At 41.4% G+C, this 27,756-nt stretch overlaps 1 protein-coding gene across 1 annotated transcript; it reads left to right on the forward strand.

Annotated features, from left to right (window-relative positions):
* Positions 1-854: 854 nt before the first annotated feature.
* LOC129178875 (L-rhamnose-binding lectin CSL1-like) lies at positions 855-27,622 on the forward strand. The gene is made up of 10 exons (XM_054771525.1): positions 855-951; positions 8,478-8,613; positions 14,192-14,295; positions 18,033-18,168; positions 21,352-21,467; positions 21,549-21,593; positions 21,949-22,084; positions 26,208-26,311; positions 26,981-27,124; positions 27,585-27,622. The coding sequence occupies exons 1-10, from the start codon at positions 855-857 to the stop codon at positions 27,620-27,622; spliced, it is 1,056 nt and encodes a 351-aa protein (XP_054627500.1).
* Positions 27,623-27,756: the final 134 nt, after the last annotated feature.

Raw genomic sequence — 27,756 nt, forward strand, 5'->3', positions numbered from 1 at the left:
TTAGATTACGCGTTACTGAAAAAAGAGGTTATGCAAGAGTGACGCGTTCCGTACAACGTGTTACCGACATCACTGTTGGTGAGCTACTCAAAATCAGCGGGTGAGCTCGGAGACCCTTGTGATAGTATCATCATAAGGGTGTTTATGTTCATTAAACAACCACATACAAATGTGTAGTGCTTTGAGGACAAGACATAATTAGTATAATGACAACAGACAGAATAAAGTTGTTCAGTGACACTTGGAAAAGTTAGTACGTATCCCATGAACGTCATATCCACTTGTGGCTTTCCCTTGGGACAAAAACGAGTTCCCAACGGACTGCATTGCTTGTTTGTTTTGTTTTAAAAACAAAATGTCACTGTGGTAAAAAGTCACATTTGGAGTTTGAAGACCAGAAGCTAGGCGGATAACTTTTCGCTAATTATCCGCTAATGCAAAGTGCAGCCAGTGACAGCTAGGCAAAGCATGTAAACAAAGATGCAAGAATAGTCGAACAGAGATAGGTTTGGTAAGGAAGTGATCAAACATGCTGGCGTCAATTGGCGTAGCCTGTGTCAAGCTCAATACGAGACACAGTTTTGTTGGCAACCCTACGTGACACAGCAGACATGTATGTATGTTTGTTCGGCATACACCGATCATGTGTTTTTTTAAATGGAAATTGGCCGATATTGATCGGTGGCCGATCGATCAGAGCATCCTGAATTATCATTATCATTATATATGTAGAATTCAAAGTATTTAATTTAAAACAGGGGTACATTCAAAATGGCAACATTTGAATTGTATTTTATTTACAAAGCAGATCTCCACTCAAAAAGTGTGGTCGTTTGTCATGAAATACAGGCATCATGTCTCCAATCTTTACCCAGGCAAGAACCATGGACTCGGACTTGGTGGTGCTGATTCTCATCCCATCCGCTTCACTCTCAGCTGCGAACCGATCCAGTGAGAGTTGAAGATCACGGCCCGATGAAGCTACTGTCCAGAATTTTCCAATCTCTTCTTCCAGTTTTGGTCCAATATCAATGTAGTTATTAAACTTCTGAACTACCGCATTCATATCATCATTGGTGTTTCCAACCATAAAATAATGAGGGTAGTCTGCTTTCTTTGTACTGTTCCTTATGATACTGTTTAGAATGCCCCAAGTTGTTCTTGCTTAATAATGTACTATATTATTCTTTCTTTTACACACTCACAAAATTGTTGTCAATTTATTTGTATGTCTTATATTTTTTTTCTGCTTCTTTAGTTTGTTGAATTATAAATTATAAATGTGTTTTTCTTCTTCCAGGCATTTTTTGGTCCTTTTGTCATCCATGGCTGATTATTTTTCTTTTTTTGGACATTTCTCGCAAGGGACAGTTACCATAGAGCTTCATATAAGTATCTAGAAAGTGTTCATATGCTTCATCCACATCGTTTGCACTGTACACACTCTCCCATCTTTGTTCTTCCAGGTCTTTGGCAAGTGTTTTTGTCGTTGTAAATTGTAAACACTGGAAGATGGTCACTGATGCCGTTGATTCGTAGACCACTAGTTGTGTTGTTATCAAAGTCACTGGTAAATACCTGTATAATATCAATTAGGGTGGCACAGTGGTGTGGTGTGGTGATTTTAGGATATAGGCTCAAACTATACATTGGGTCTATGAAATAACTGATTACCTTGTTCTTGTGTGGATTCAGAAGATCAATATTGAAGTCTCCACATACAAAGGTTATTTTTTGACTGATGTCTGTGAAGGTTGTTTTAATCCAATCCTCAAAAATTTCAATGCTCGACTTTGGGGTTGTATATAAACAACTTATAAATACATTTTTGCTTTTTTCTTTACAGATTTCAATCATTAAACATTCCAAACTGTTATCAATAGCGATTGACATATTCTTCATTTTGTAGTTCACATGTCTGTCCAGATACACCTCCACTTGTATTATTCCTGTTAATGCAGATCATTTCGTAACCTTCCAGCTCAAAGTCCATGCCTTTGTCGGCATTAATCCAATTTTCCGAGATTGCGATTACACTGAAGGGTTCCTTGAATTGAAATTCATATATTGTCTGATGTTGTTATAATTTGCATACATACTTTTGCTGTTTATGTGGGTAATTGACAACTTATTGCCGATATTAAGGTTATTGTTGTATTGCTGCCCCGTGTTGTAACAATAGTGATTTCTGGAATGAGAAAAAAAATCTTTTTCCAATTGTTTGTGGTCTGTGAAACAAAATGTGTCCAATTGTAGATCTTCTTGTGGCATACTGATGACGTTGTTTGAGTTATTTTCGTTTTCCATGTTGTTGTGTTGATATGATCTTTAGTATTTATCCAGATCCTTGATGTCTTTGACAACAAGCACTCTGGCCTCACATCCTCCATTTAAATTTTGCAATTGGCGCTCCAAGTACTTTCGATCCTTCCCTGCTTCCTTCACATGCTTTCTTGGCGATTTCAGCATTGCGTTTTGTCAGATGCTCATCCACATAGACGTTTGTACCTTTCAGCTTTTTTCTCTGTTTCAGTAGTGTGGTTTTGCAAGTGTCGATGGTTTGGATGTCTAGGCCCACCTCCTTTGATTGTAGAAAGTAACAACTTAATGCTCCGTTGAAGCGACATCCATTTCATCTGGTTCATCCTCATTCCCAACTGCCCTTGGCATAAGACCTGGGTTTAATCCGAAGCCGCGTCACGATCACATCATTCATTTGTGTGTTCTGATCCATGTCATCAATAGGGATCTTCAGTTGCTCAATGATTTTGTCCTTTTCTTCATTATCTTGTTTGAGAGTGGCCCTCAGTGCTGCATTACTATCCTGTAATTTCTTCTTCTCCACTCTCAGACTTTGAACTTCATTCCTCATGATCTTCCTGTTTTATGGAACCAATGTATTCTTCTATGTAATTCAGCATTTGTTCTATGTGATCCAGCCTCTGTACTTTCGGTAGTATTTGTTCCAGGGTGTCTTGTTGCATTTTCGTCAATTTCTCCTGGGGTGATTTAGCATGCTTAGTTAGTTGGTGCTTTAAACTGCTTAAGTGCTCACCGGCGGGGCTCAGTGGCGGTGGCGCCGGTATGAATGTCGCACCTTCTTTCATCTTGGGTGACTCCATGTCTATAATCGACTCCGGGGTAGATCGCCCCGAGCTGCACGAACAGACATCAGAGCCTCTTCTCTTCTCTCTTTAGCATTGTTGTGTTGATAAGCAGAACATTCTGTCGTTTAGCCTGTTAGCTTGTCTTACACTGCCTTCAGTGTTTAACATTTGTTGTTACAGCAAGTTTGTGTCTCTCACCAGTCAGAGATGAAGCCAGAGATATCTCTTCAAGAAGAATCCAAGATATTTTAAGACTCGGGCTTCATGAACAGTCGCCCTTGAAAGCCGCGGCTAGCCAGTTAGCTTGCCTTGTAACGGATGTCGGCACTAATTGTTCGTTTTTTTTTGTGAGTTTGATCCTAATCGCTAGTCCAAAGTGAAGGCAAAGATGTCAGCGCACTCTTCTTGAGTTGTGATCACAAAGCGTGGTCAGGAATTCTCCAAAAAGTTTAAAACTAGCAAAAAAGCGTAGCTCTTATAGTCCTTTCTAATCAACAGGAAGTGATTAGCAACAATTATTACACAGATCATTTACAGTGGTGTGAGATAGTGTTTGCCGCCTTCCTAATTTCTTTTTTTTTTTGCATGTTTGTCACACTGCCCGCACGGTGGCTTACTGGTTAGCATGTTGGCCACACAGTCAGGAGATCGGGAATATCTGGGTCTGGGAATATCTAGTCCGCTCGCCATGACAGTCCACAAGCAGCACATGGTCGTGGTGGGAGTGGCAGGAGGGGACTTATCAGAGGAACATTTTACTGCTCAAAGCTTGCTCTTTTACAGCTCAGAACACAAATTTGAGATTCTCATTGCCTCATTTTAGTTTCCATTTTCTCTAAAAATGTTTCTCATATGTTTCTCCTAAAATGCACTAGGAGAAGTAGGTGAGAAGTACGGTGCGTGGTGGTCAAAACACCGCTGATGGTGAGGGGGGGTAGCATGAATGTATAAAACTGCAGAAATAACGGCAGTCGCAGTAGAAAATACACTAATAATAGCGGAGGAGGCAGCAGTGGTGTTCCAGATCCCACTCTAAATGGTGATGATGATGGCTGGGTTTGCTTTAGCGATGCGGAAGAGTATCACAAGTGGATCAGACATTTTGATAAGCCTCTTGAGTGTCATGGAGACAAAGATCTGACCATTTCTGAGCCTGGTGATGTCATAATGTGCAAATTACATTAGTGAATTGACTCCCATCACAAACTTTGGGTCATACCTGATGATTTTTCTCATTCACAGTATAGTATGCCTTTATCGCTAACCATTTTCACGCTATAACCTTTTGAAATAGTAATATCAAAACTGAATAATTTCTTGAATACTGTACAAAACTGAATATTTCTGTCTGGTGCCTAAAGGGTTAAGTTTAGAATAAATAAATTTGAGGCTAACCAGTTAGGTTAGTAGTTAGCTATACTGTTAAAGCAGCGGCCAGTTCTTGTGTCACTCCAGAATAGTGGTGTGCAATGTGATGGAAACAAAGCTAGCAGTATTGTCAGTAGGGATGAGCCGGATACTCGTTATAAATAAGTATCCGTTATGGATGATGAAAGAAAATCCTCATTATGTATTTGCTCTTCACACTCTGTGATTGGCCAGTCACACACAGCGGCCGCCCCTCTCGACTGTGCAGGCTGGCGCCACAGAGGAGTTGATCAGTGCCTCATTCACATACACGGTGCAATTGGCAAGTTGAAAACGGTTCGTGTGGCGTTGCCCACTGCCGCCACTTTATTAGGTTTTCCCCAGCTTGCCTCTATTTCGGTTTGTATCTAAAGTTACTTGGTAAACGTGTTTCGTAAAGTACGCGGTGCATTTGACAAGACAGCGCTGTGCAGGCTTGTGTTGCTTCAGTCACTTATGCAACTCATTTGGGACCTGCATCAAACATTCTGCCTGCATGGCTAACATACTGCATTACATACATAAGCGTGGTAAAATATTACACCCCTCTCAATACGTTGCAGTATGCACGTTGAAATCTTAAACTTGTTTCGTAACGTACGTGGTGCATTTCACAAGACAGCTGTATACAGCTCGTGCGTCAGTCACTGCCGGGTTTTGGTGATATAAAGTCAGTTGGAAAACTCGTAGTACTGAAAGCGGTACTTTTGAGAAAAGTACAGTGATTTCCCTTTTTGCCACCAGTGGATGTTTGCATGAATCCCCAACTTCACACAGATCATCCATCCATCCATTTTCTATACCGCTTCTCCTCTTTAGGGTCACGGGGGCATGCTGGAGCCTATCCCAGCTGACTTTGGGCGACAGGCGGGGTACACCCTGGACTGGTCGCCAGCCAATCGCGGGGCACATATAGACAAACAACCATTCACACTCACATTCATACCTATGGACAATTTAGAGTCTCCAATTAACCTAACATGCATGTTTTTGGAATGTGGGAGGAACCCGGAGTACCCGGAGAAAACCCACGCACGCACGGGGAGAACATGCAAACTCCACACAGAAATGCCCAAGGGAGAATCGAACCCAGGTCTTCCCGATCTCCAGGCTGTTACTGTGTTGGCCAACATGCTAACCACTAGACCACCGTGCGGCCCTCACACAGATCATTGAAAAAATTATAAAGTCTTACAGATCACTTACACACATAGACAGTACACATATAGCTGAATAAATATAAAAATAATGTACCGATTTAAGCCCCACCCATTTTGGGTTAAACCACACCCACTTCCTGTTTATGCCCCGCCCGCCCTGAGTACAGACAGAGATACGGATAATTTAGAACAGATATCGATAAAGATAGTGGTGTATTCGCTCATCAATAAAAGAGTGTACGTCTATGTAACATTTTAGTTTCCACGTTTCCGCAACTTAGACTGGGCAATTTAATTAATAAAGTTCATTTCTCCAGTGAACTTTCACTTTTACACGCTGCCACCAGACGTGTCTGCCTCACTGCCTTGGGGGTCATAATGTAGCTTAAACTTAAATCGTTAACTGCGACCAGTCCAGGGTGTACCCCACCTCTCGCCCAAAGTCAGCTGGGATTGTCAGCATACCCCCGCAACCCTAATTAGGATAAGCGGCATAAAAAGTGGATGGATGGATTATGTGCAAGGACACAAGGGCTGTGAGTGAGATGGAGGAAGCAGGGTGCGACCTGCTGTACCTCCTGAGCCACCGCCGCCCATTGATGAACCAGTAAATCCAGTAAATGTGCATGCCATATGTTAATGACCCTGTCAATTGTTGGCTCTCAGTATTCCTGAAAACAGGCTGGTTTTAATTAGACTGGATTAAAGAAACTGTCAGGTAGATGGAGAGATGAAATGAAGTGCCGAGGAATATCCTGCAAGAATGTTTTTTTTTTAAAGCACTCCGATTGTTGGCCAGTAAAAAAGGGCACTGATAATGGTGTTATTCATATTTAACTTTTAAAAGAGATACAAGGGAGTGATCCTATCAGTGTCACTCTCGTCAGCGTATTATGTTTGTCTGCTCAAGACCAACAAACCATCCATCCATCCATTTTCTATGCCGCTTCTCCTCATTAGGATTCACGGGGGCATGCTGAAGCCTATCCCAGCTGACTTCGGGCGAGAGGCGGGGTACACCCTGGACTGGTCGCCAGCCAATGGCAGGGCACATATAGACAAACAACCATTCACACTCACATTCATACCTATGGACAATTTAGAGTCACCAATTAACCTAACGTGCATGTTTTTGGAATGTGGGAGGAACCCGGAGTACCCGGAAAAAACCCCCACACACACGAGGAGCCAACAAACGAGGAGCCAACAAACAAACCATTTGTTGATTTATTTAAACAGACGATTGATTAAAGCAACAAATAGCAAATGCAATCCCAAGACAGAGTCCCACCCTCATGTGGTCCTGTAGGCAAATAAGTTTTGCTGTGATCTGTCTCGGTTTGTTTCCCGTGGCAGCATGGTCCTTACTTTTAATTGCTGCCGGACCGTATCCTTCAGATCTGGTGTTTCTTGTTTTTAAAATTGCTCCAAAGTAAAACGCTTATCTTCTATAGATTCACTACACACTGAGTGAAATATTTCAACAATCATATTTTGTTGATTATAGTTTACAGCTAATAAACACCCCAAATATATATCTCACAAAATGCAAAAAATTGTCAAAAAGTGTGTGATGATTTTAAGCAATAGACTGACATGATAAATAAATAAATAAATAAATAAATAAATAAATAAATAAATAAATAAATAAATAAATACCAGAACCACATTTAACAATGTGGTCCACCTGTAAAATCACCATTTGGAATTTGGAATCTTTGTAAGCCAAGGTGTGTGTGGGCATGGCATTTGATTGACAGCTTGTACAGGCTCCTGCAACTATATAAAATGATCTGTCCTCCGTCATTAGTGGTATATGGCTCAGCCTTGACTGGATCACCTGAATCATGCCCTGTCTCAAACTGAGCTCAACATTGTGTGAGTATTCTATTCTATTCTATTCTATATCTATGTCTAGGTAAAATGTTAAACTGACACATTTTTCTTCTTCTTTTCTTCTTATATTTCCAGTGCTGATAGCAACATGTTTACTAATGAAAACAGGTGACTATCAAAGTTAATGCGGTTGGTTTTTGTGAGCTTCTCTAGACGGGTACATGCATTTGCGCAAAAAATACGACCATGTGTATGTGCACAATTGAGTGACAGCCATTAACGCCACTCCTTTTTGGGCCTAACGACAAATCTCATTCAGTTTAATTCGTAATTTTGAAGAATATAGGCATGTTTTGGTACAATCACTTATTTTAAACAACTCTTGGTAACATATGCTAGCCAGTGGTGGTGGTGTTATAGTTTTTGTGAGAAAAATAGTCATTTGGAGCCAAGGAGGGATAGCACCTTTCGTGACATTATGACATTATTAAATATTACACTCATTTGCTTTGTTACCTACGACACAAAGTTAGGATGTGGATGTTTATTGATGTACATGGATTGGTATTTAAATCTTTAAGTACAAAATGTATCAAAGTGGCCACTCGCATCATTAAATTTTCCCGTATGTGGTGGGTTAGTTAGGAAACCCCTTTAGAAATGTATATAGGCATATTTGTCTTGTTCATACATTCACATTGGTTTGTACAGTTCTTCCTGCAGAGCGTGCAACCACCTGTGACAGCCTTGGGAACGTTCATTTCCTAAAGTGTGGTAGGACTTCAGTCTTCTCAACATATTCATTTCATCTAGATGAATGACTTTTAATTCTAACTATATTTGCCAATTTATGTAGATGTAAAAAAGTAAGGTATGACAGAGCCTTGCATTGATACAAAAGAAAAATAGATTAGAATGCCACAATCCCACTCCTTGTGTATCAATAACATCTCTCTTTCCATGACAGAATCTGGAGTGATCAGTGTCCAGGAGGGCTTGTACGGCCGCACAGATGCAGAAATCTGCAAAGAGGGGCGACCTCCACAGCAGCTTGCTAACACAGCGTGCTCTCAGGCAGGCGCTGTGGACGTCCTCAAGTCAAGGTATTCATTGCACTTGTTTGGAAAGCATTATCAGATTAGATTAAATGACATATAGCTTTCTTGATGCCCTCCATGAGGGCAATTAAGATTCCAATAGCAGCAACATTTGATACAGCAGTGGTGTGCAGTCAGGTCCAGCAAGGACTTCTCTGCTGGCCGAAACACTATCAAAAGCAATGACCTATATTTACAACTTAAATTCAACTATTTGTTCCATGAAATTGTATTAATTTATTCCCAACAATCTATTGTCTTCATTACATCGCATATATCTTGGCTGCACTGCTTCAAGTAGTGCATTAATTGTTTTTAAATAAAAGTCTTAGTTTGCAATAGTTAGTTTCAAAATTCATTTTCAAAGTTTCAAATGTCACACTCACACACACACACGTACATATACTGTGTGTGTGTATACTGTATATATACACACACATATGTACTGTATATATACGTATATGTATACAGTATACACACACACACACACATATATATATATATATATATACAGTATATGTGTTAGGGTTGGTCTGATAAATCGGCCCCCAATTAGTACTGACCAATTTCCGTAAAAATACAGCATGTGCCGATAAATGCCTTTCAAAGCCGATCACAAAAAACAATTGCCGTGCGCCGGCGACATGACAATTCATGTCATGAAAACACAGACATGACATGAATGTGCATGTGTGCTGTGTCACGTAGGGTTGACAACACCCGTATTGAACCAACAAGGACTTTGTCCGGTATTGCCACAAGAATCAACACTAGTCTGTAAAACACTAGTCTGTAAAACCTCCATTGGTTTCAGTTTGACAGCTAGCATGTTAGCTAGAGTTAGCCACCTAGCTTCTCATCTTCGGACTCCAAATGTGAGTTTTTACCACAGTAACATTTTGTTTTTAAAACAAACATGCAATGCCTTCCAGGTGCCCTTGGAATTGATAATGGCGGGCCTGGCCAATAGCACTCATCATAAAAAAAATGAAAAATGTACAGTTAATCCATGTGATCGGTATCGGCCGATCTCACTCATGGATGAGCAGTATCAAAATCAGCAACAGAAAACCCTGATTGGAGCATCCCTAATATATACACTCCTGATCAAAATCTTAAGACCAGTTAAAAAATTGCTAGAATTTGCATTTTGCACATTTGGATCTTAATGAGGTTTTAAGTAGAGCTACAATATGCAAAAACAAGAAGGGGGAGTGAGACAAAAAGCATTTTGAAAAAGTAATTTATTGAAAACAACAATTAAACTGAAATAGGCTGTTTATCACCTGATCAGATGTTTAAGACCACAGGCTCTAAAAGCCAAAGTCTGCTCAAAGTGTTCATTTTCTGTCAGGCATTCACACTGTCATGCCATCCTGATGGCTAAAGCTAAGAAGCTTTCTCTTATTGAACGTGGTCGGATTGTCGAGCTGCATAAGCAAGGCCTCTCGCAACGTGCCATTGCTGCTGAGGTTGGGTGCAGTAAATCAGTCATTCTACAGTTTTTGAAAGATCCTGAGCATAATGGAACCAAAAAGTCAAGTGGTAGACCCAAAAAAAAAAATCACACCTGCGCTGAGCCGGAGGATCCGATTGTCTGTCCATCAAGACACAGGGCGGTCTTCGACCCAAATTAAGGCCCTTACTGGTGCCGACTGCAGCGCAATAACCATCAGACGGCATCTGCGGGAAAAGGGTTTAAAAAACAAAAAACGAATTCAAAGACCTCGTCTCCTTCAACGCCACAAAACTGCCCGTTTAGACTTTGTCAGGGAGCATCAAACATGGGACATTGAAAGGTGGAAAAAAGCTTTATTCTCTGATGAGAAAAAATGTAACCTTGACGGTCCAGATGGCTTCCAACGTTACTGGCATGACAAGGAGATCCCACCTGAGATGTTTTCTACCCGGCACAGTGGAGGAGGATCCATCATGATCTGGGGTGCTTTTTCATTCAGTGGAACACTGGAGCTTCAGGTGGTGCTTGTCAACTGGTCAAGTTTGTCACAAAGAATGCTATTGAATGCGACACTCAGACAGATAAAAATATGTATGATAATTTTGAACGTAAGAAGACAGTTGAAACCCAGCATCCAAAACCCAATATGACAAAAGTAATTCCACAAGATATTAAAAAGCTGTGTGACACTGATACAAACTCAAAAGGTGAACATGAAAGCAGCCAGTGTACACGCTATCCACAACGAGAGAGAAGACCCACTCCATTCTACACAGATTATGAGTGTGAAGTCAAATGTGATGAGGATCAGGAACTAACAAATATTGACTATTGCTATAGAGTTGCATATAAAGTACCCTGTACACTAAAGGAGGCCATGAGCTCTTCAAAATCAGAACAATAGGCTCAAGGCATGAAGAGAGAGATCGATTCTCTGATAGAGAACAATACTTTTACATTGACAACATTACCTGAAGGTAAACAAGTAGTATGGGGCAGATGAGTTATCACAATTAAAGACAATCCTGAAGACACAATATATCAGGCCACGTATGTCACAAAAGGTTATAGTCTAGTGGCTGCCATTGCAAGACTTTTTCTCCTACTGCTGATACGACCTCTGCATGTGTTTCAATGCAGCTTGCATTAAAGAACTACATTAAACGCATCTCCAAACGGCATATTTGCATGCCCCTATAGACTGTGAATTTTGTATTCTGTCCAACTAAGAACAAGTGGGGGTGTTGAACTTTGCTATTGTATGTTCTTGTTGACTTGGTGTTTAATTAAGTGTGGGTGGAGTTAGCATGCTGGTGCCCTCACAGGTGTAATTCTTTTCCAATCAATTCAAAGGTGTATAAATAAATGGCTGCAGCTTGTTGCTGAGGTGTGTGCAGGCCAAACGTGATGCTGTGCTGAGTGCATTGTTTTTCCTCCGTCCTCCGGTGTTTCCAAATCTTTTTAACATGACCGCACCAACAGTGATTTGAAGCTACAGCCATATAAAAATATACTGCAAACATATTGAATAAACAGGAGAAACAGTGTTGAATATTCTCTTCATGTCTGAAATTTCGACCCATTTGTGCAGGGGTAGGATTAAATATCTTTACTATTAAGTATCTATAAGATGGATTTTGCTCTTCCTGTAACAATGACTGTGTTGCACACCAGATGTGTTGTAGCAGCATCTTTTGTATTTCTTCTGCTCTATCACAATTTTTTTTATGATTATGCCTGCAGATGTAATGGCAAGAAAACATGTGAACTAAACGTCGATGTTTTCCGTACTTCTGATCCCTGTGTTGGCATCTTTAAATATTTGGAGACCAACTTCACCTGTGTGCCACCGAAAATCTGTATGTATGAAAACTACAGCACGTCTGTTGTAAACAATGTGGATCACATGATAGCTAACATGTTTTATTTGATTTGATCAGTTCATGTCTTGGCATGTGAGGACTCTTTGGCACATTTGTCTTGTGGTAAGATTGACTTATTTCTATGGTTTATATAGATTTGACTTGATCTGTATATGTCAGCGGGCGTCCAAAGTGCGACCCTTATATTATATAAATGAAATCAATTCATTGTTACGGAGACATATTTGAGCATATTTAATGCAGATATCATTATCGGCAGAAAATAGATTGATATGAACTGATATCCCATATTAATGGCAATATTGGTCAGATAATATTACCAGACATCCATACTTTTCAATATACTTGAGTACTTATGTTGATGTTTTGACCCCCCCCCCCCCTTCCCCAACACACGCACACACACACACACAGCATTCCCATCCTGCTTACATCACAATTGTTTCTCTTTTTCAGCTGATGAAGAACATGTTATAGTTGTCTCCAAAGCCATCTATGGACGCCTTGACCAGACCACATGCATATTCGAAAGACCTTCATCTCAGGTCCAAAATGACAACTGCAAAAGCAAAGTAACATCCACTGTTGCAAACTGGTACGATTGCACGCTTGGGGGCCAAATCACAAGCCACATCTCGCAAGAATTTAGTCCACATGTAGTGGGGATAGGAATATACGTACTGTATATGTGCAATAATTGCAATCACGTAGATTTGGGCATATTGTTGTTTTGATTGCTGTTACTTTGCGCAAACACATATCCAGTACCATAAATGCTGTCATTATAGTCAGGGCGTTTATTTACCTAAAATGCAAAAAGGATTGGAAGAAGGTGAGACAGGAGACAGGATGTTATTTCCCAAATTTCTTATTATATTCTGAACACATGCTTGTATGGTTCGCTTCTCTGTTTGAATCTCCGTTTGGGCCTTTCTGTGTGGAGTTTGCATGTTCTCCATGTGCATGTGTTGGTTTTCTCTGGGAAGCCCGGCTTCCTCCAACATTCCAAAAATATGCAGGTTAGGTTAATCGGCAACTCTAACTTGTCCATAGGTATGAATGTGAGTGTGAATGGTTGGTTGTTTGTCTATACGTGCTCTGCGATCGAGTGGCGACCAGTCCAGGGTGTACCCCGGCTCTCGCCCGAAGACAGCTGGGATAGGCTCCAGCATACCTGTGACCCTAGTGAGGATAAGCGGCATAGAAGATAAATGGATGGGTTCACTTCTCTTTTGGTACATATTTTGTACAGAGAGCATGCGCAGAAACTTGCCTTTTGTCCCACATTGAATTATGCCAATCACGCAAGTTAACACTGCACACTTTGGAGGTAATAATTTTATAATTATTAAAATTTTAGATCAGTCCACTTGTACTTGATTAATTGCAGCCTTTGTTGACAGTCGATCTGCTTTGTATTTTTAAGAAATCCACCCTGTCGGCTCCTGACACTGTGTCCCCCTCCTCAGATGACTGATGTGGAAACAGAAACACCAAGAATTGTTCACAGCAAAACATTTATTTCTCTCACAAGATTAAACTGCAAAAATTTTATATCACTAGGGGTGTCTTAGAATTGTCAAATATTCGACAGTTTGACTCAGAGTCTGACTGAAAATGATGAACATTACAGTAACATTACTAGTGAGGCTGTAGACGGAGAAGTTGTGGAATGGCTAGCATTGCATTTTGCAGCTAACGCTGGCTAATAACAAATCACTTCTGCCGAGATTATATGTGCCATATGTTTTTACTTCTGACTGAAGAACTGCAAGTATTTGCTAAATGTTTGGCGGATGTTCTACTGCGTTTTGCTTGCCGCTTGATCATGTCACATGGCATGCTCTGAGCAGTAAGAGAGCCGAACATTCGCTCCTCCATTGCAGTGCCCAAACATGGCATACAGCACCTGTAAGGGGTATTCATTTAAAAGAATTGCTATTTTCATTCAATTTTACATTTTAATGGTGAATAATTTTCATTCAAAACTAAACTTCTTTTGCCACTTTCTTACCAGACAAAATACCTATTTGATATGATGATCACTGAGAATGTGTCAAAATTATGTTCAAAACAATTACAGGGCAAGTTATTTTGGTAATTTTCTTTTCAAACAAGCATATTGCTGCTATTTTGTAAAGCAGATTAAACGTTTACAACACAATTACAACATGAATTGGAAATACATTTTGCCAAAATGTGCAAATTTCCTGTAAGCTAACATTTCCTCTTTGTTCAACAGTTGCAATGGGAGAAACAGGTGCAACATCAGAGCGAGCAATGGGGTCTTTGGAGACCCCTGCTTTGGCACCTACAAGTACCTGAAAGTTCTTTACACCTGTGAAAGTAAGTAGTTAGTAGCCTTAGCCTGTCGGCTAAGTTTAATTGAAGTTGCACCATGATGTCTAATCAGGGGGCAGGGAACCTTTTTCCTCAGTTTTTCATTAGATTTTATTGAAATCATCAGAGGCCCTTAGTATATAATATGATGCAATGATTTTCTAGTGACCCATTTAATGTAACTTGAAAATGAAATTGGATTAAGAAAAGGGGGCAGGGGGTTGATAGTTTTATTGAGTGGCTCTTATATGAGATGTAATTGAATCCTGTAAAAATGATTTGCAGTGGAAGTTATTATAGATGTGCTGTTTGAAAAATACGCTCAAAATTTGTTACGCAAAAAATAATAACAAAGTGCTTAGAAAATCCAATGACAATCGTTACCTTTTGTGTCCGCGTTGTCACTCTTGTTAGTTAGCGCGGGAGGCAGCTTGAAGGCCTTTGTTTTGCTTCTAACCCACATCGGCTGTAAAGTAAGATGCCAGGCTATAGTTATGGGACCTAATAACTCCACTAAGTTAATTATGTATTGGTATCTATAAATCATTTTAACATTTAAAATTATTGAACATTTTTTGATATTGAACACTGCAAAAAATTGAATGCACCTCTTTACATTTTGACTATGGATGAGCGAGTACACCTCTATCTGTACCGTATCTGTTCACTCATCCAAATTATCTGTATCTGTACTTGGAATGGGCATTGCATAAAACGGAAGTGGGCGGGTTTTTTTACCCGAAAATGGGCGGTGCTTAATTCGGTACATTATTTTAAGTCTGAATTTGACATGGATTGATCAGAAGTTGCTATATTTATCATTTTATTCAGCTATATGTGTACGGTGTATGTGTGTAAGTGATATGTAAGACCTATTAGTTTTAGTATCAGCTCTTCTTACAACTTTTTCTTAGTTACGTTATGCTTGTTTGTTTTATTTTTCCAGTTTTATTTTATATTTTTTTTCTGTGCAGTTCACAGGCCCATAAAAAATATGTTCCACAAGTGGCTCCCATATTTCAGAGGCAGGGGGGAGTGTTAACAAATGAGTGTGTCCATGCTGTGTTTTCGTAGCACTGATGACGCCCCGCTATAAGCAAAGGCTGGAGCGGTGCACGCACACTGGGTTGAGATGCGCTCCGGCGGTAAGCCTCTTGTGAGGATTAGAGTAAATGCATGACAAAAGAAACACTTACGATGCATACAAACGAAAGAAAAGTCATTTTAGAGCATGTGTGGGACAGCACTTACTTCACAGAGAGCAGTCATCTTTTCTGCAACACTCCAGTATCCATTTGATAATATAGCTAGTTGCGGCATGGCTCCACAAGCGACTGCTGTAGCCTCGACGAAGCCCGCACACAGCGAAAGTTCCTCTTTCACTAAAAGTACTATGTCGTGTCTGCGTGCTGCCAAATCCGCAGTGAGCCTGTACTCGCCACGTACGGATCCCCAAATTTTGCCCAGGTTTTTGCAAGTAGACAGCATGCACTTGTAAGTACAGAGAGACTTGCTGGCTGCAGAGGCGGTCGTTGTGTGTGACTGGCCAATCACAGAGAGTGAAGAGTGAATCGTGAATACATTACCCAATGAGGGTTTTTTTTAAATAAATTTTATTCATAACGACTACAGAACAGTATACAAACCCACTGAGGATTTCCCTTACAGATAATGACAGCTGTACTCATTTCATGTTCGTACTCGGCACTCGTAACGAGTATCCGTCTCATCCTTAATTTTGACTCATTTTGTCAGGTTTTTAGTCAGCCAGTTAAGAAAGCATGTGGTATACTTAAGGCATTGTCTTGTTCATACATTCACATTGGTTTCTGCAGTGGCTCCTCCAGAGCAGCGTGCAACCACTTGTGACGACCTTGGGAATGTCCATCACCTAAAGTGTGGTAAGACTTCTTCACAAATTCATATAAACTGGGAAAACGTTACCTTTTTAGGATTTTTTTTTAAATTATTGTTTATGTTTGTCAACTTCGTCATGCAGTACGGGTGGACTGTATGTTTATTTTGCCAAAACAGATTTGCTGTACAACAGGTCTGGTATACGCCTCCTCTTCAAGCTGCACTGCAGTTATAGGTTTTTAAGCCATTGAACAGTAAAATGGGACAGACATTGAGACAAGAGAGTGAAAACAGTGATTGAGAATAGCATTGGTCTCATCATTCACTGAGATTGGGTTGTTGGATTGGGGAGCGAAAAGCAGCAACACATAGTGACAACGTCCACTTCTTCACCTGTTTGTCTAGTGCTGAATGGGCCAGATTCAAGATTCAAGATTCAAGAGAGTTTTATTGTCATGTGCATAGTACAACAGCAGTTATACCATGCAATGAAAATCTTATTCTGTTCATTCTCCCAAGAAAAGAAAGAAAACAAATGAAAGAATAAGAACATAAGAAACATAAACACATAAACATATATACCAATAAATTAAGCAACAACAACAGACGAGACATTAATACAAGTAAATAATACAGATAAATAAATAAATAAAGTGCTATGAGTGTGTGCGTGTGTTGCGTGCGGCGTGTGCGAGTGCTTCGTTGAGGAGCCTGATGGCCTGTGGGTAAAAGCTGTTTGCCAGCCTTGTGGTCCTGGACTTCAAACTCCTGTAGCGTCTGCCTGACGGTAGGAGTGTGAATAATGAGTGTTGTGGATGTGTGCTGTCCTTGATGAGGTTGTGTGTTCTGCGTAGGACTCTAGATTTATAAATGTCTTGCAGTGAGGGGAGGGCTGCCCCAACAATGTTCTGTGAGGTCTTGATCACCCGCTGGAGTGCCTTCCTATCACGTGTTGTACAGTTACCGTACCAAACAGTGATGGAGGCGGTAAGGACACTTTCGATAGTGCATCTGTAGAAGCAACTCAGGATTGTGGTGGACATGCCAAATTTCCTCAGTCTTCTCAGGAAGTACAGTCTCCTTTGGGACTTCTTCAGAATTTGTTGGGTGTTGTGAGACCAGGTGAGGTCCTCGCTGATGTGTGTGCCAAGGAACTTGAAGGTTTTCACCCTCTCCACCTCAGTCTCATCAATAAACAGGGGTCTATGCGGCTCCTTTTCCCTTGTTCTTGGGTCGATGATCATCTCTTTAGTCTTATCTGTATTGAGAAGGAGATTGTTATCACGACACCAAGCTATGAGGTCCGCCACCTCTCTTCTGTATGATGTTTCAACACCACCAGTGATCAGTCCGATGACTGTAGTGTCTAGAGTCCAGAACACACAACCTCATCAAGGACAGCACACATCCACAACACTCATTATTCACACTCCTACCGTCAGGCAGACGCTACAGGAGTTTGAAGTCCAGGACCACAAGGCTGGCAAACAGCTTTTACCCACAGGCCATCAGGCTCCTCAACGAAGCACTCGCACACGCCGCACGCAACACACGCACACACTCATAGCACTTTATTTATTTATTTATTTATTTGTATTATTTACTTGTATTAATGTCTCTTCTGTTGTTGCTTAATTTATTGGTATATATGTTTATGTGTTTATGTTTCTTATGTTCTTATTCTTTCATTTGTTTTCTTTCTTTTCTTGGGAGAATGAACAGAATAAGATTTTCATTGCATGGTATAACTGCTGTTTTGCCATGCACATGACAATAAAACTCTCTTGAATCTCTTGAATCTTGAACAGAAGGCCAGACTTGACAGCATTCCACTCATAAGGGTCCACTACTTATGTATCAATAACGCCTCTCTTGGCCCTTGACAGAATCTGGAATGATCAGCGTCCAGGAGGGTTTGTACGGTCGCACAGACCCAGAAATCTGCAATGAGGGTCGCCCTCCACAGCAGCTTGCTAACACAGAGTGCTCTCAGGAAGGCGCTCTGGATGTCCTCAAGTCAAGGTATTCATTGCACTTGTTTCGAAAGTATTAGTCAAATTAACATGAACAAAGAAATAAAAAGGGAATTTAACTCCTGTATCATAAACATACAGTACATACAGCTACGATTAATGAAATTACTCACACTTTAAAGGTTCCTGAGAATTTTCTTTTTGTTGTTGTTTTCAGGCTAGTCATTAGCCATGTTTTTTTCAGCTACATGGAATTTATGTTTGCATCTGCTTGGTAAAATGATTTTGATTATTTTAAAAATTTTAATAAGTAGCCACACCATTTTTGAAGCTGCACCTCCATTTCCCATTCTATGGTTATCTTCACACAATATGGGACACAGACATTTGAGATTTTTATATTGGTATTTTTTTTACAATAAATTTATAACGACTGGAGTACAGCATATTAGAATATAATATAATTTCTGAAAATGTTAAATTGAACATATTGACTACATTAACTGAACAAACGTGTTAGTAATTGCTGTAAAATGGAGAAGCTACCTGCTGGTAGCTGTCAGCTGTTTCAGGAGTCCCACAAGCCAAAGCTCTGACTCGGTGAGAGTTGAAGACTCGACGAATGGGAGACTCTGCCAGACATTCCCAGCACACCCTCACTACATGTTTGGGTCTCCCAGGTCTGTCCAGCATCCTCCACCACCATCTAATACAACTCATCACTAGGTGGTGATCAGTTGACAACTCAGCCCCTCTCTTCACACGTGTGTCCAGAACATGCGGACGCAGGTCTGATGATACAACTACAAAGTCAATCATAGACCTGCGGCCTAGGGTGTCCTGGTGCCATGTGCACATCCTTATGTTCGAACATGGTGTTTTGTTATGGACAAACTGTGGTTTGTACACAACATCACAATCACATGGGTTCAGATCGGGCAGGCGGTTCAATCACGCCCCACCAGGTCACACTGTCACTGCTCACATGGGCGTTGAAGTTTCCCAGTAGAACAATGGAGTCACCAGTTGGGGTGTTCTCCAGCACCCCTCTGATGGACTCCAAGAAGGCTGGGTACTCTGAACTGCCGTTTGGCGCGTACGCACAAACAGTCAGGACCCTTTCTCCAACAAGAAGGCGTAGGGAAATGACCCTCTCGTTCACCGGGGATGACTCCATCACAGAGGCACCAAGCCGGGGAGCTATTAATAAGCCCACACCAGCTCGCCGCCTCTCCACTGCAGCAACTCCAGAGTAGAACAAGGTCCAGACCCTCTAGAGGAGTTTGGTTCCAGAGCCCAAATTGTGGGTCGAGTTGAGTCCGACTCTGTCTAGTCTCAAGGTCTCAACCTCTCTCACAAGTTTGGGCTTCTTCCCCACCATAGAAGTGACATTCCATGTCCCAAGAACCAGAGTTGGCCGCGGAAGACCAGGTCACCCAGTCGCCCGCCCTCAACCGCCACCCAAAACACATAGCACCGGACCCTTATGCTTGCCCCCGCAGGTGGTGGGTCTACAGAGGTGAGATCCCGTGTGGCTTCTTCGGGCCCCACGGGTGAAGGCCCAGCCACCTGGTGCTCGCCTGTCAGCCCCTCCCCCGGGCCTGGCTCCAGGGTGAGGCCCCGGTATTCCACGTCCGAGCGAGGTGCGGTCCCTCCTCTTGTGTTATTTTATAATTATATTCAGAATTATTTTTTATGATTATATTTAATGTTATTAATTTCATATTTTAGACATATTCATCTGTAAACTATTTATTTTTATCTATTTTATCTTTATTATATTATATAACACGTCAAATAAAGGATGTGAACAAATCAGTAAAGAGAAGGGGTCACATTAAATAGCTTATGTTCCTTCCTTTTTGGACATGTTTAATTGCAAATTTAAACGTGATGTCCTTTAATGTAATTTCTTAAACATCTCCAAAACAAATAAACACGACCATGATCATTAATAAATAATAACAACATAGTATTACATAAGTACTTTTAAAATAACATAAGTATTTTTGGGCCGCACGGTGTGTTAGGAAACGGCTAAGCCGTGAACTGGATTCCAAAGCAGAGACAAGCAGTAAGTAACCAAAAGTTTATTATAACAAAGGGTTCCAAGTTATGGAAAAATATACAACAAAAACCACAAAGTACAACTGAAAACACCTGGAGCTAATCACAGGGAAAAACGAGAAAACTGAGGGTGCTGCGGAAAAGCTAGCACAGAGGAAAAAGGTACAAAACACAAAAAGCTGCACAAAACAATAGGCAGAGCAAGAACTGAAAACGCTGCTGAACAATCAAGCAGGAACTGGTATATGAAACTCACCGCTGCAGGGAACCACACAACTGCAGGGAGGAAAAGGCATACAAGAAAAGCACGGTCAGAGAGTAACAATACGGAATGCGGGATGCGGGATGCGGGATGCGGGATGCGGGATGCGGGATGCGGGATGCGGGATGCGGGATGCGGGATGCTGGAAAGAGCAAGCAGCTGGCACTGGCTTCGAGTCTGGCTGCAGCTTAAATAGGCAGCTCCTAATCGTCTGCAGGTGTGCTTAATCAATCCCACCTGCAACCTCAGAGGTGTGCTGTAACGAGAGACAGCCAGAGGGCAGCAGAGCAGCACACAGAACCTGACACGGTGGCCTAGTGGTTAGCATGTTGGCCACACAGTCAGGAGATTGGACGACCTACGTTCCAATCTCCACTGGGCATCTCTGTGTGGAGTTTGCATGTTCTCCCCATGCGTGCGGGGGTTGTCTCCAGGTACTCCGGTTTCCTCCCATATAAAAAAAAACATGCATGTTAGGTTAATTGGAGACTCTAAATTGTCCATAGGTATGAATGTGAGTGTGAATGGTTGTTTGTCTATATGTGCCCTGCCATTGGCTGGCGACCAGTCCAGGGTGTACCCCACCTCTTGCCCAAAGTCAGCTGGGATAGGCTCCAGCATACCCGCGACCCTAATGAGGATAAGCAGCAAGCAGCATAGAAGATGGATGGATGGATAAAGTATTTTTTATCATACAAGTGAAAAAATGTGTTGTAAAAACATGATTTTGACTACTATAAGATAAATTATATGACGGTTGTAAACAAAATTCTATGATTGGTTTTGCTCTTCCTGTAACAATGACTGTTGTAACAATGACTGTGTTGCGCACCAGATGTGTTGTAGCAGCGCCTTTATATGTCTTCTGCTTTATCACACCATTTTTTATGATTATGTCTGCAGATGTAATGGCAAGAAAACATGTGAACTGAACGTCGATGTTTTCCGTACTTCTGATCCCTGTGTTGGCATCTTTAAATATTTGGAGACCAACTTCACCTGCTTGCCACCAAACACTTGTATGCATGAAAACTACAGCACGTATGTTATGAACAATATGGATCACATGACCGCTAACATGTTTTATTTGATTTGATCAGTTCATGTCTTGGCATGTGAGGACTCTTTGGCACATTTGTCTTGTGGTAAGGTTGACTTATGTTTATGGTTTATATAGATTTGATTTGGTCCGTCCATGTTAGTGCTGTCCAAAGTGTGGCCCCATATTAGAAAAATAAAAATGAATTCATTTTTAATTATCTATATTAGTGCATTACTCTAATTTGCTTTGCTACCTAAAACACAAAGCTAAGATACGGATCTTTTGTTCAGATAGCTCAGCATATATTGATCTACATGGAGTGGTTTTAGCATATGTAACACACAAAATGTAACACAGCTCCTTTGTCCAATTTGTATGTGGCCCTTGTTGGACACCCGTGTTTGTTTTCTATACCCCACTATCCTGGTTACATTACCATTGTCTCTCTCTTTTGTCAGATGAATGGAAAGTTATATCCGTCCGCAAGGCCATCTATGGACGCCTTGACCAGACCACATGCATATTCGAAAGACCTCCATCTCAGGTCCAAAACGATGAATGCAAAAGCAAAGTGACATCAGTTGTTGCAAACAGGTATGATTGCACACTGCGGGGAAGAAATCACAAATCATATATTGCAAGAATTTAGGAAAAAGAATAAAATAGAATACAAATAAATATGCACAGTAATTACTATAGTAGAAACTGGCCTACTTTTGTTTTGATTGCTGTAACTTTGTGCAAAAACATACATTAGCACCACGGCATCTGTAACGGTTAGCGTGTTTTTTGTAATCGTGGAAAATTTACAATTTTGCCGCGGTTTGTGTGCATTCTCGGTTAGCATTCCGTTAGCCTACAATATGCTGCGCGTCTCGTTATCAATACACGGCGCGAGTCCATCTTTTATTAAATCAGAAAATGTTCTTCCTTGTTAGCATCCAATTAGCTAGCAAACAAAATTGCAACTGGAACTGGAAGTTGCATTGTCCGTCTTTGATGTCATCGTATTTTGCCTCGCATCCACACAGGCTTTATCAGTTCTTTATCACTTTGTCAATGACTAGGTGAGACAACTCTAGTCTGACTAGATAGGACAGCTCTAGTCTGAGGTGTTGGTGCAGAATCCAAAGTACTGTAATTTTTTCTTAACTTTTGAACCTGCGGCTTATACAGTGTGGCTAATTTATGGCTACTTCAGAACTACTAGTAATCGTTTAAATACTGTGCCGCTCACGAATCAGTGTGGAAACGGTAGCTCTTTCTTTGGCAGGCGCCAAACATGAGCTTTCAGTGAACTCACAACAAGCTTGTCAACCCATTGGAAATTGCAGGAAGCCATTACTCAATATAGCAGTCTGACTCACCGTGTCATCTTACAAAGAACGCTGAACTCATCACACAGCAACTTAACACTCAAAATGTCGCTAAGAAATATATAATATATGTACCAATACGAGTTTAAAATTGAAAAAAACTATTTGACAGTTTTCCCATGATGCATTTTGTCCAAGCAAAGCATTTCATTGGCGCCTACCGGGGCTCTGCAATGATGTCAGCCTCCCTCTGGGCTCCTCTGCCTCCCTCTGATGGACAGAGGCAGCATTGCAGAGAATTGGCAGCCATCCGTCCATCCATTTTCTATGCCGCTTGTCCTCCAATTGAAATGCTTTGCTCGTGAGTTTTTTCATAGCTCATGAATGGCTCCTGTCAAATAAAGAGCAGCCGGGTGCTCACGGACTCATGCAAGCTACAATATTCCATTTTATGTCGTGGACATGTGCGGCTTATATATGTACAAATCTGTTTTTCTCTCTAAATTTAGTGGGTGCAGTGGGTCTGTTTTCTGTATTTTATATCTTCTGAAGCAGAGGAAAAGCAACACAACAAGTTCAGTGTTCAATACTTGTACTGCTCAGAAAAGTGTTCTTACTGTTTTGAATGTGTTAACTATATACATTTACCATCGAGGAAAAGGCTTCTTGAGACGTCATCTGTACTTCTGTGTAGAAGGTGTCGGACGTTTCGCTCCTCATCCGAAGAGCTTCGTCAGCAAACTAATAAGTGCTGGTAGCTTAGGCCTTAAATACAGTAAGAGTGGGCGGAATTGGTGTGCCAACACCCTCCTCCTATTGGTTCGTTACACTAAGCCTGCATTCCTCATCTTTACAGTGGTATAATCCTATCCTGTTATTCACACCTACGATAAAAGGGAAGTGTCGCTCCCTGAATTGGGTATGAACGACTCTGATACTGGCTAGTTAGCATCTATTGTTCTGGCTCGGCCCTGCCTTCACCTCATTTGCAAGACTAAGAGCTGTGGGTTTTGGTCTCAGTAACCTGCTGAACACAGGGTCCAAATTGAACCTCAAACCACCATTCCGATTCAATGATGGGTTCTGTTGTTTGACAAAAATAGCTTCCTTTACTCCTCTTTCAAACCATCTGTTTTCTTTGGCCAAAATCTTTACCTCGCTGTCCTGAAAAGAGTGATTGGTAGCTTTCAGGTGTAGATGTACTGCTGATTGAGGACCACTAGCATTGTCCCTGCGATGTTGATAAAGCCTTTTTTGGAGCATTTGCTTAGTTTCCCCAATGTAGTGCTCTTTGCATTCCTCATCTTTACAGTGGATGGAATAGACCACATTGCTCTGTTTCTGGTTTGGAGCCTTGTCTTTAGGATGCACTAATTTTTGTCTCAGGGTATTTACTGGTTTGAAATAGGTAGGAATTTTGTGTTGCCATAAGATGGCAACACAAACACAACACAATAAGATGGCAACACAAACACAACACAAAATTCCTACCTATTTCAAACCAGTAAATACCCTGAGACAAAAATTAGTGCATCCTAAAGACAAGGCTCCAAACCAGAAACAGAGCAATGTGGTCTATTCCATCCACTGTAAAGATGAGGAATGCAAAGAGCACTACATTGGGGAAACTAAGCAAATGCTCCAAAAAAGGCTTTATCAACATCGCAGGGACAATGCTAGTGGTCCTCAATCAGCAGTACATCTACACCTGAAAGCTACCAATCACTCTTTTCAGGACAGCGAGGTAAAGATTTTGGCCAAAGAAAACAGATGGTTTGAAAGAGGAGTAAAGGAAGCTATTTTTGTCAAACAACAGAACCCATCATTGAATCGGAATGGTGGTTTGAGGTTCAATTTGGACCCTGTGTTCAGCAGGTTACTGAGACCAAAACCCACAGCTCTTAGTCTTGCAAATGAGGTGAAGGCAGGGCCGAGCCAGAACAATAGATGCTAACTAGCCAGTATCAGAGTCGTTCATACCCAATTCAGGGAGCGACACTTCCCTTTTATCGTAGGTGTGAATAACAGGATAGGATTATACCACTGTAAAGATGAGGAATGCAGGCTTAGTGTAACGAACCAATAGGAGGAGGGTGTTGGCACACCAATTCCGCCCACTCTTACTGTATTTAAGGCCTAAGCTACCAGCACTTATTAGTTTGCTGACGAAGCTCTTCGGATGAGGAGCGAAACGTCCGACACCTTCTACACAGAAGTACAGATGACGTCTCAAGAAGCCTTTTCCTCGATGGACAACTCCTGTACGACTGAGAGCCTACACAGACGTATATACATTTACATAAACCTCTTACTAGGGATGAGCGATTACACCACTATCTGTATCTGTATCTGTTCAACCATCTAAATGATCTCTATCCATATCTGTACTCGGAATGGGTGTGGCATAAACCAGAGATGAGCGTGGTTTAACCGGAACTGGACGGGGCTTAAATCAGTACATTATTTTAAGTCTGTAATTGAGACGGATTGATCAGAAGTTGCTATATTTATTGTTATTCAGCTATGTAGTGTTTATGTGTGTAAGTGATCTGTAAGTCAGCTCTTCTACAACTTTCAGTTATTTATTAGTTACTTTATGCTTTTTTGTTTTATTTTTCCAGTTTTATTTTAGATTTTGTTTCTATAATGTTTCTACAAGGCGGTCCATGCTGTGTTTTTCGTGGCACTAATGACCCCCGCTATAAGCAAAGGCTGGAGTGGTGCACAGGGAAAATCCCTTCATTAAAAGTACTACGTCGTGTCTGCGCGCTCCCAAATCAGCACTGAGGCTGTACTCACCACGTACGGATCTCCAAATTTTGCCCACGTTTTTGCAAGTAGACGGCACACGCTCGTAAGTACGATGGGTTCAGACACAATTACAGAGAGACTCGCTGGCTGCAGGGGCGGTCGCTGTGTGTGGCTGGCCAATCACAAAGTGTGAAGAGTGAATCGTGAACACATGACCCAATGAGTTTTTTTTAAAGTAGACTGTATTCATAACAGATACAGAACAGTATACAAACCCAATGAGGATTTCCCTTTCGGATGATGACAGCTGTGCTCGTTTCATGTTTGTACGCGCAAAAATGCATTATCCTTACTTGTTTATAACGAGTGTCCGGCTCATCCCTACTTCTTACGCACCTTTTGTCACTTTCTTACAAGCCAAGATACCAATTTGATATGAGGAGTCTTCTTAAATGATCTTCCAAACGATTAGCTTTAAGGCGGTCAGTTCAGTCAGTGTGGTAATTTTCTTTTCCAACAAACGTATTGTTGCTATTTTGCAAGCCAGATTTCACATTTGCGACACAATTACCACACAGATTGGAAGATACATATATTTTGCCAAAATATGCTCATTTCCTATAAGACAACATTTCCTCTTTCTTCAACAGTTGCAATGGGAAAAACAGCTGCACCATCAGAGTGAGCAACGGGGCCTTTGGAGACCCCTGTGGGGGCACCTACAAGTACCTGAAGGTTTTTTACAAGTGTAATTGTAAGTAGGTAGTAGCCGATTTGGCATTTTTGGCAAGTCTTTATAATGTGTTATATCTGTGGTATATATTTACGACTAAAATGTTGGGGTGTTCACTTTTTCACCGTGATCTTAAATCAGAGGGTGGAGAATCAGTTTTTATTGAAATCGTCAGAGGTTCTTAGTAAATAATATAATGCAATGATTGTTTTATTAATAAATATTGCCCTCACGTGCCGGATATAGCCTACAGGCCGCATGTTTCATACAACTCTTATAATTTAATAATATGTTTTCATTTGTTTTATTGTATTTACAGTAGATCCCTGCATAGTCATGATTCAGTATTTGCAAAATCACAGATTTCTGGTCAAAAAATATTTTAACTTTTTTTTTCCCTTCTGAAATAGTCTGTTTTTTCTACAGAAATCTCATTTACTCTAAGTCTGTAAACATTTGTAAATATGGGATAGTAAAGCATCAATGTGACTTCAGTGGAGGATGGTGGAGGTCTGTGCTCGTGCTGCTGTAGCAAAGCAAACTTTGACAGTCGACTTTCTTACAATCAGGCGTCAAGCAAGGTGAACACAAGTTAATATAGTATAGTCGGTCGCCACTTAAATTGGAATGGGCAGAGTGGGGGGGACAGTCATGGGGACGGCCTGGGTTGTCCTCTGGGATCGTGGGTAGGCGGGGTGCCGGAGCGCCTACTGCTGCTGGGGCTGGCCCGTGTGCGTTCGGTGGCGCTGGTTCTCCCTCGGCCTCCCTTGCCTCTAGAGGGGGTGCGGGGTCCTCCCTGGGCCCTCCTGCTCGGCTGCCACGTGGTATCGTCTGGTGTGTGGTGTGGGGGGTGACCTCTCCCCTTGGTCGGGGCACGGGTGCTTGTGCCCAGCTGTCTCTGCGGCTGTCTCCCCTGGGTGGGAAGGTAGGTTGAGGGAGGGCAGTTTTAATTTTTTTTCTTTTTTATTAATCGCTTTTTTTTATTGTATTTCATCTATTCATTTGTGTATGGTATGTGTGTCGTATGGGGACTGTGTGCTATCGTCCAGCTTATGTGGCATTTGGCTTTACAAGCACCTTTTTCCCTCCTAACGAGGGAAAGGCCTCTTGAGACGTCATCTGTACTTCTGTGAAGAAAGTGTCGGACGTTTCGCTCCTCATCCGAAGAGCTTCGTCAGCGAACTAACAAGTGCTGGTAGCCGAGGCCTTAAATCCTAAGTTAAATCCCTCCTAAGTTATCTTGCGGTGCTCCTCACGAAGCTCAACTCTTTTGCTGTGTGTATGTGTCTGGTAGGAGCCCTGGCTCGCCCCACAGACAAAGCGACTGTATGACTGACAACAGGTCTGACTATTTGCTGTTGAATATGTGTATGAAGCATATGAAACATGTAGGTGCTGAACCAATGCATAGAGTGAACCTGCCTGTTTAGAGGCCAGAGATGAGGAAAATAGACACGCATGCACAT

Source organism: Dunckerocampus dactyliophorus, chromosome 1 (assembly GCF_027744805.1).
Source record: "Dunckerocampus dactyliophorus isolate RoL2022-P2 chromosome 1, RoL_Ddac_1.1, whole genome shotgun sequence".
Taxonomy (NCBI): Eukaryota; Metazoa; Chordata; class Actinopteri; order Syngnathiformes; family Syngnathidae; genus Dunckerocampus; species Dunckerocampus dactyliophorus.

Coding starts and splice junctions, on each gene's coding strand:
- LOC129178875 (XM_054771525.1), top strand. CDS start 855: ATGTCTCCAATCTTTACCCAGGCAAGAACCATGGACTCGGACTTGGTG. Junction 21,468..21,548: donor CTGCTTGCCACCAAACACTT/GTATGCATGAAA, acceptor TGATTTGATCAG/TTCATGTCTTGGCATGTGAG. Junction 22,085..26,207: donor ACATCAGTTGTTGCAAACAG/GTATGATTGCAC, acceptor TTTCTTCAACAG/TTGCAATGGGAAAAACAGCT.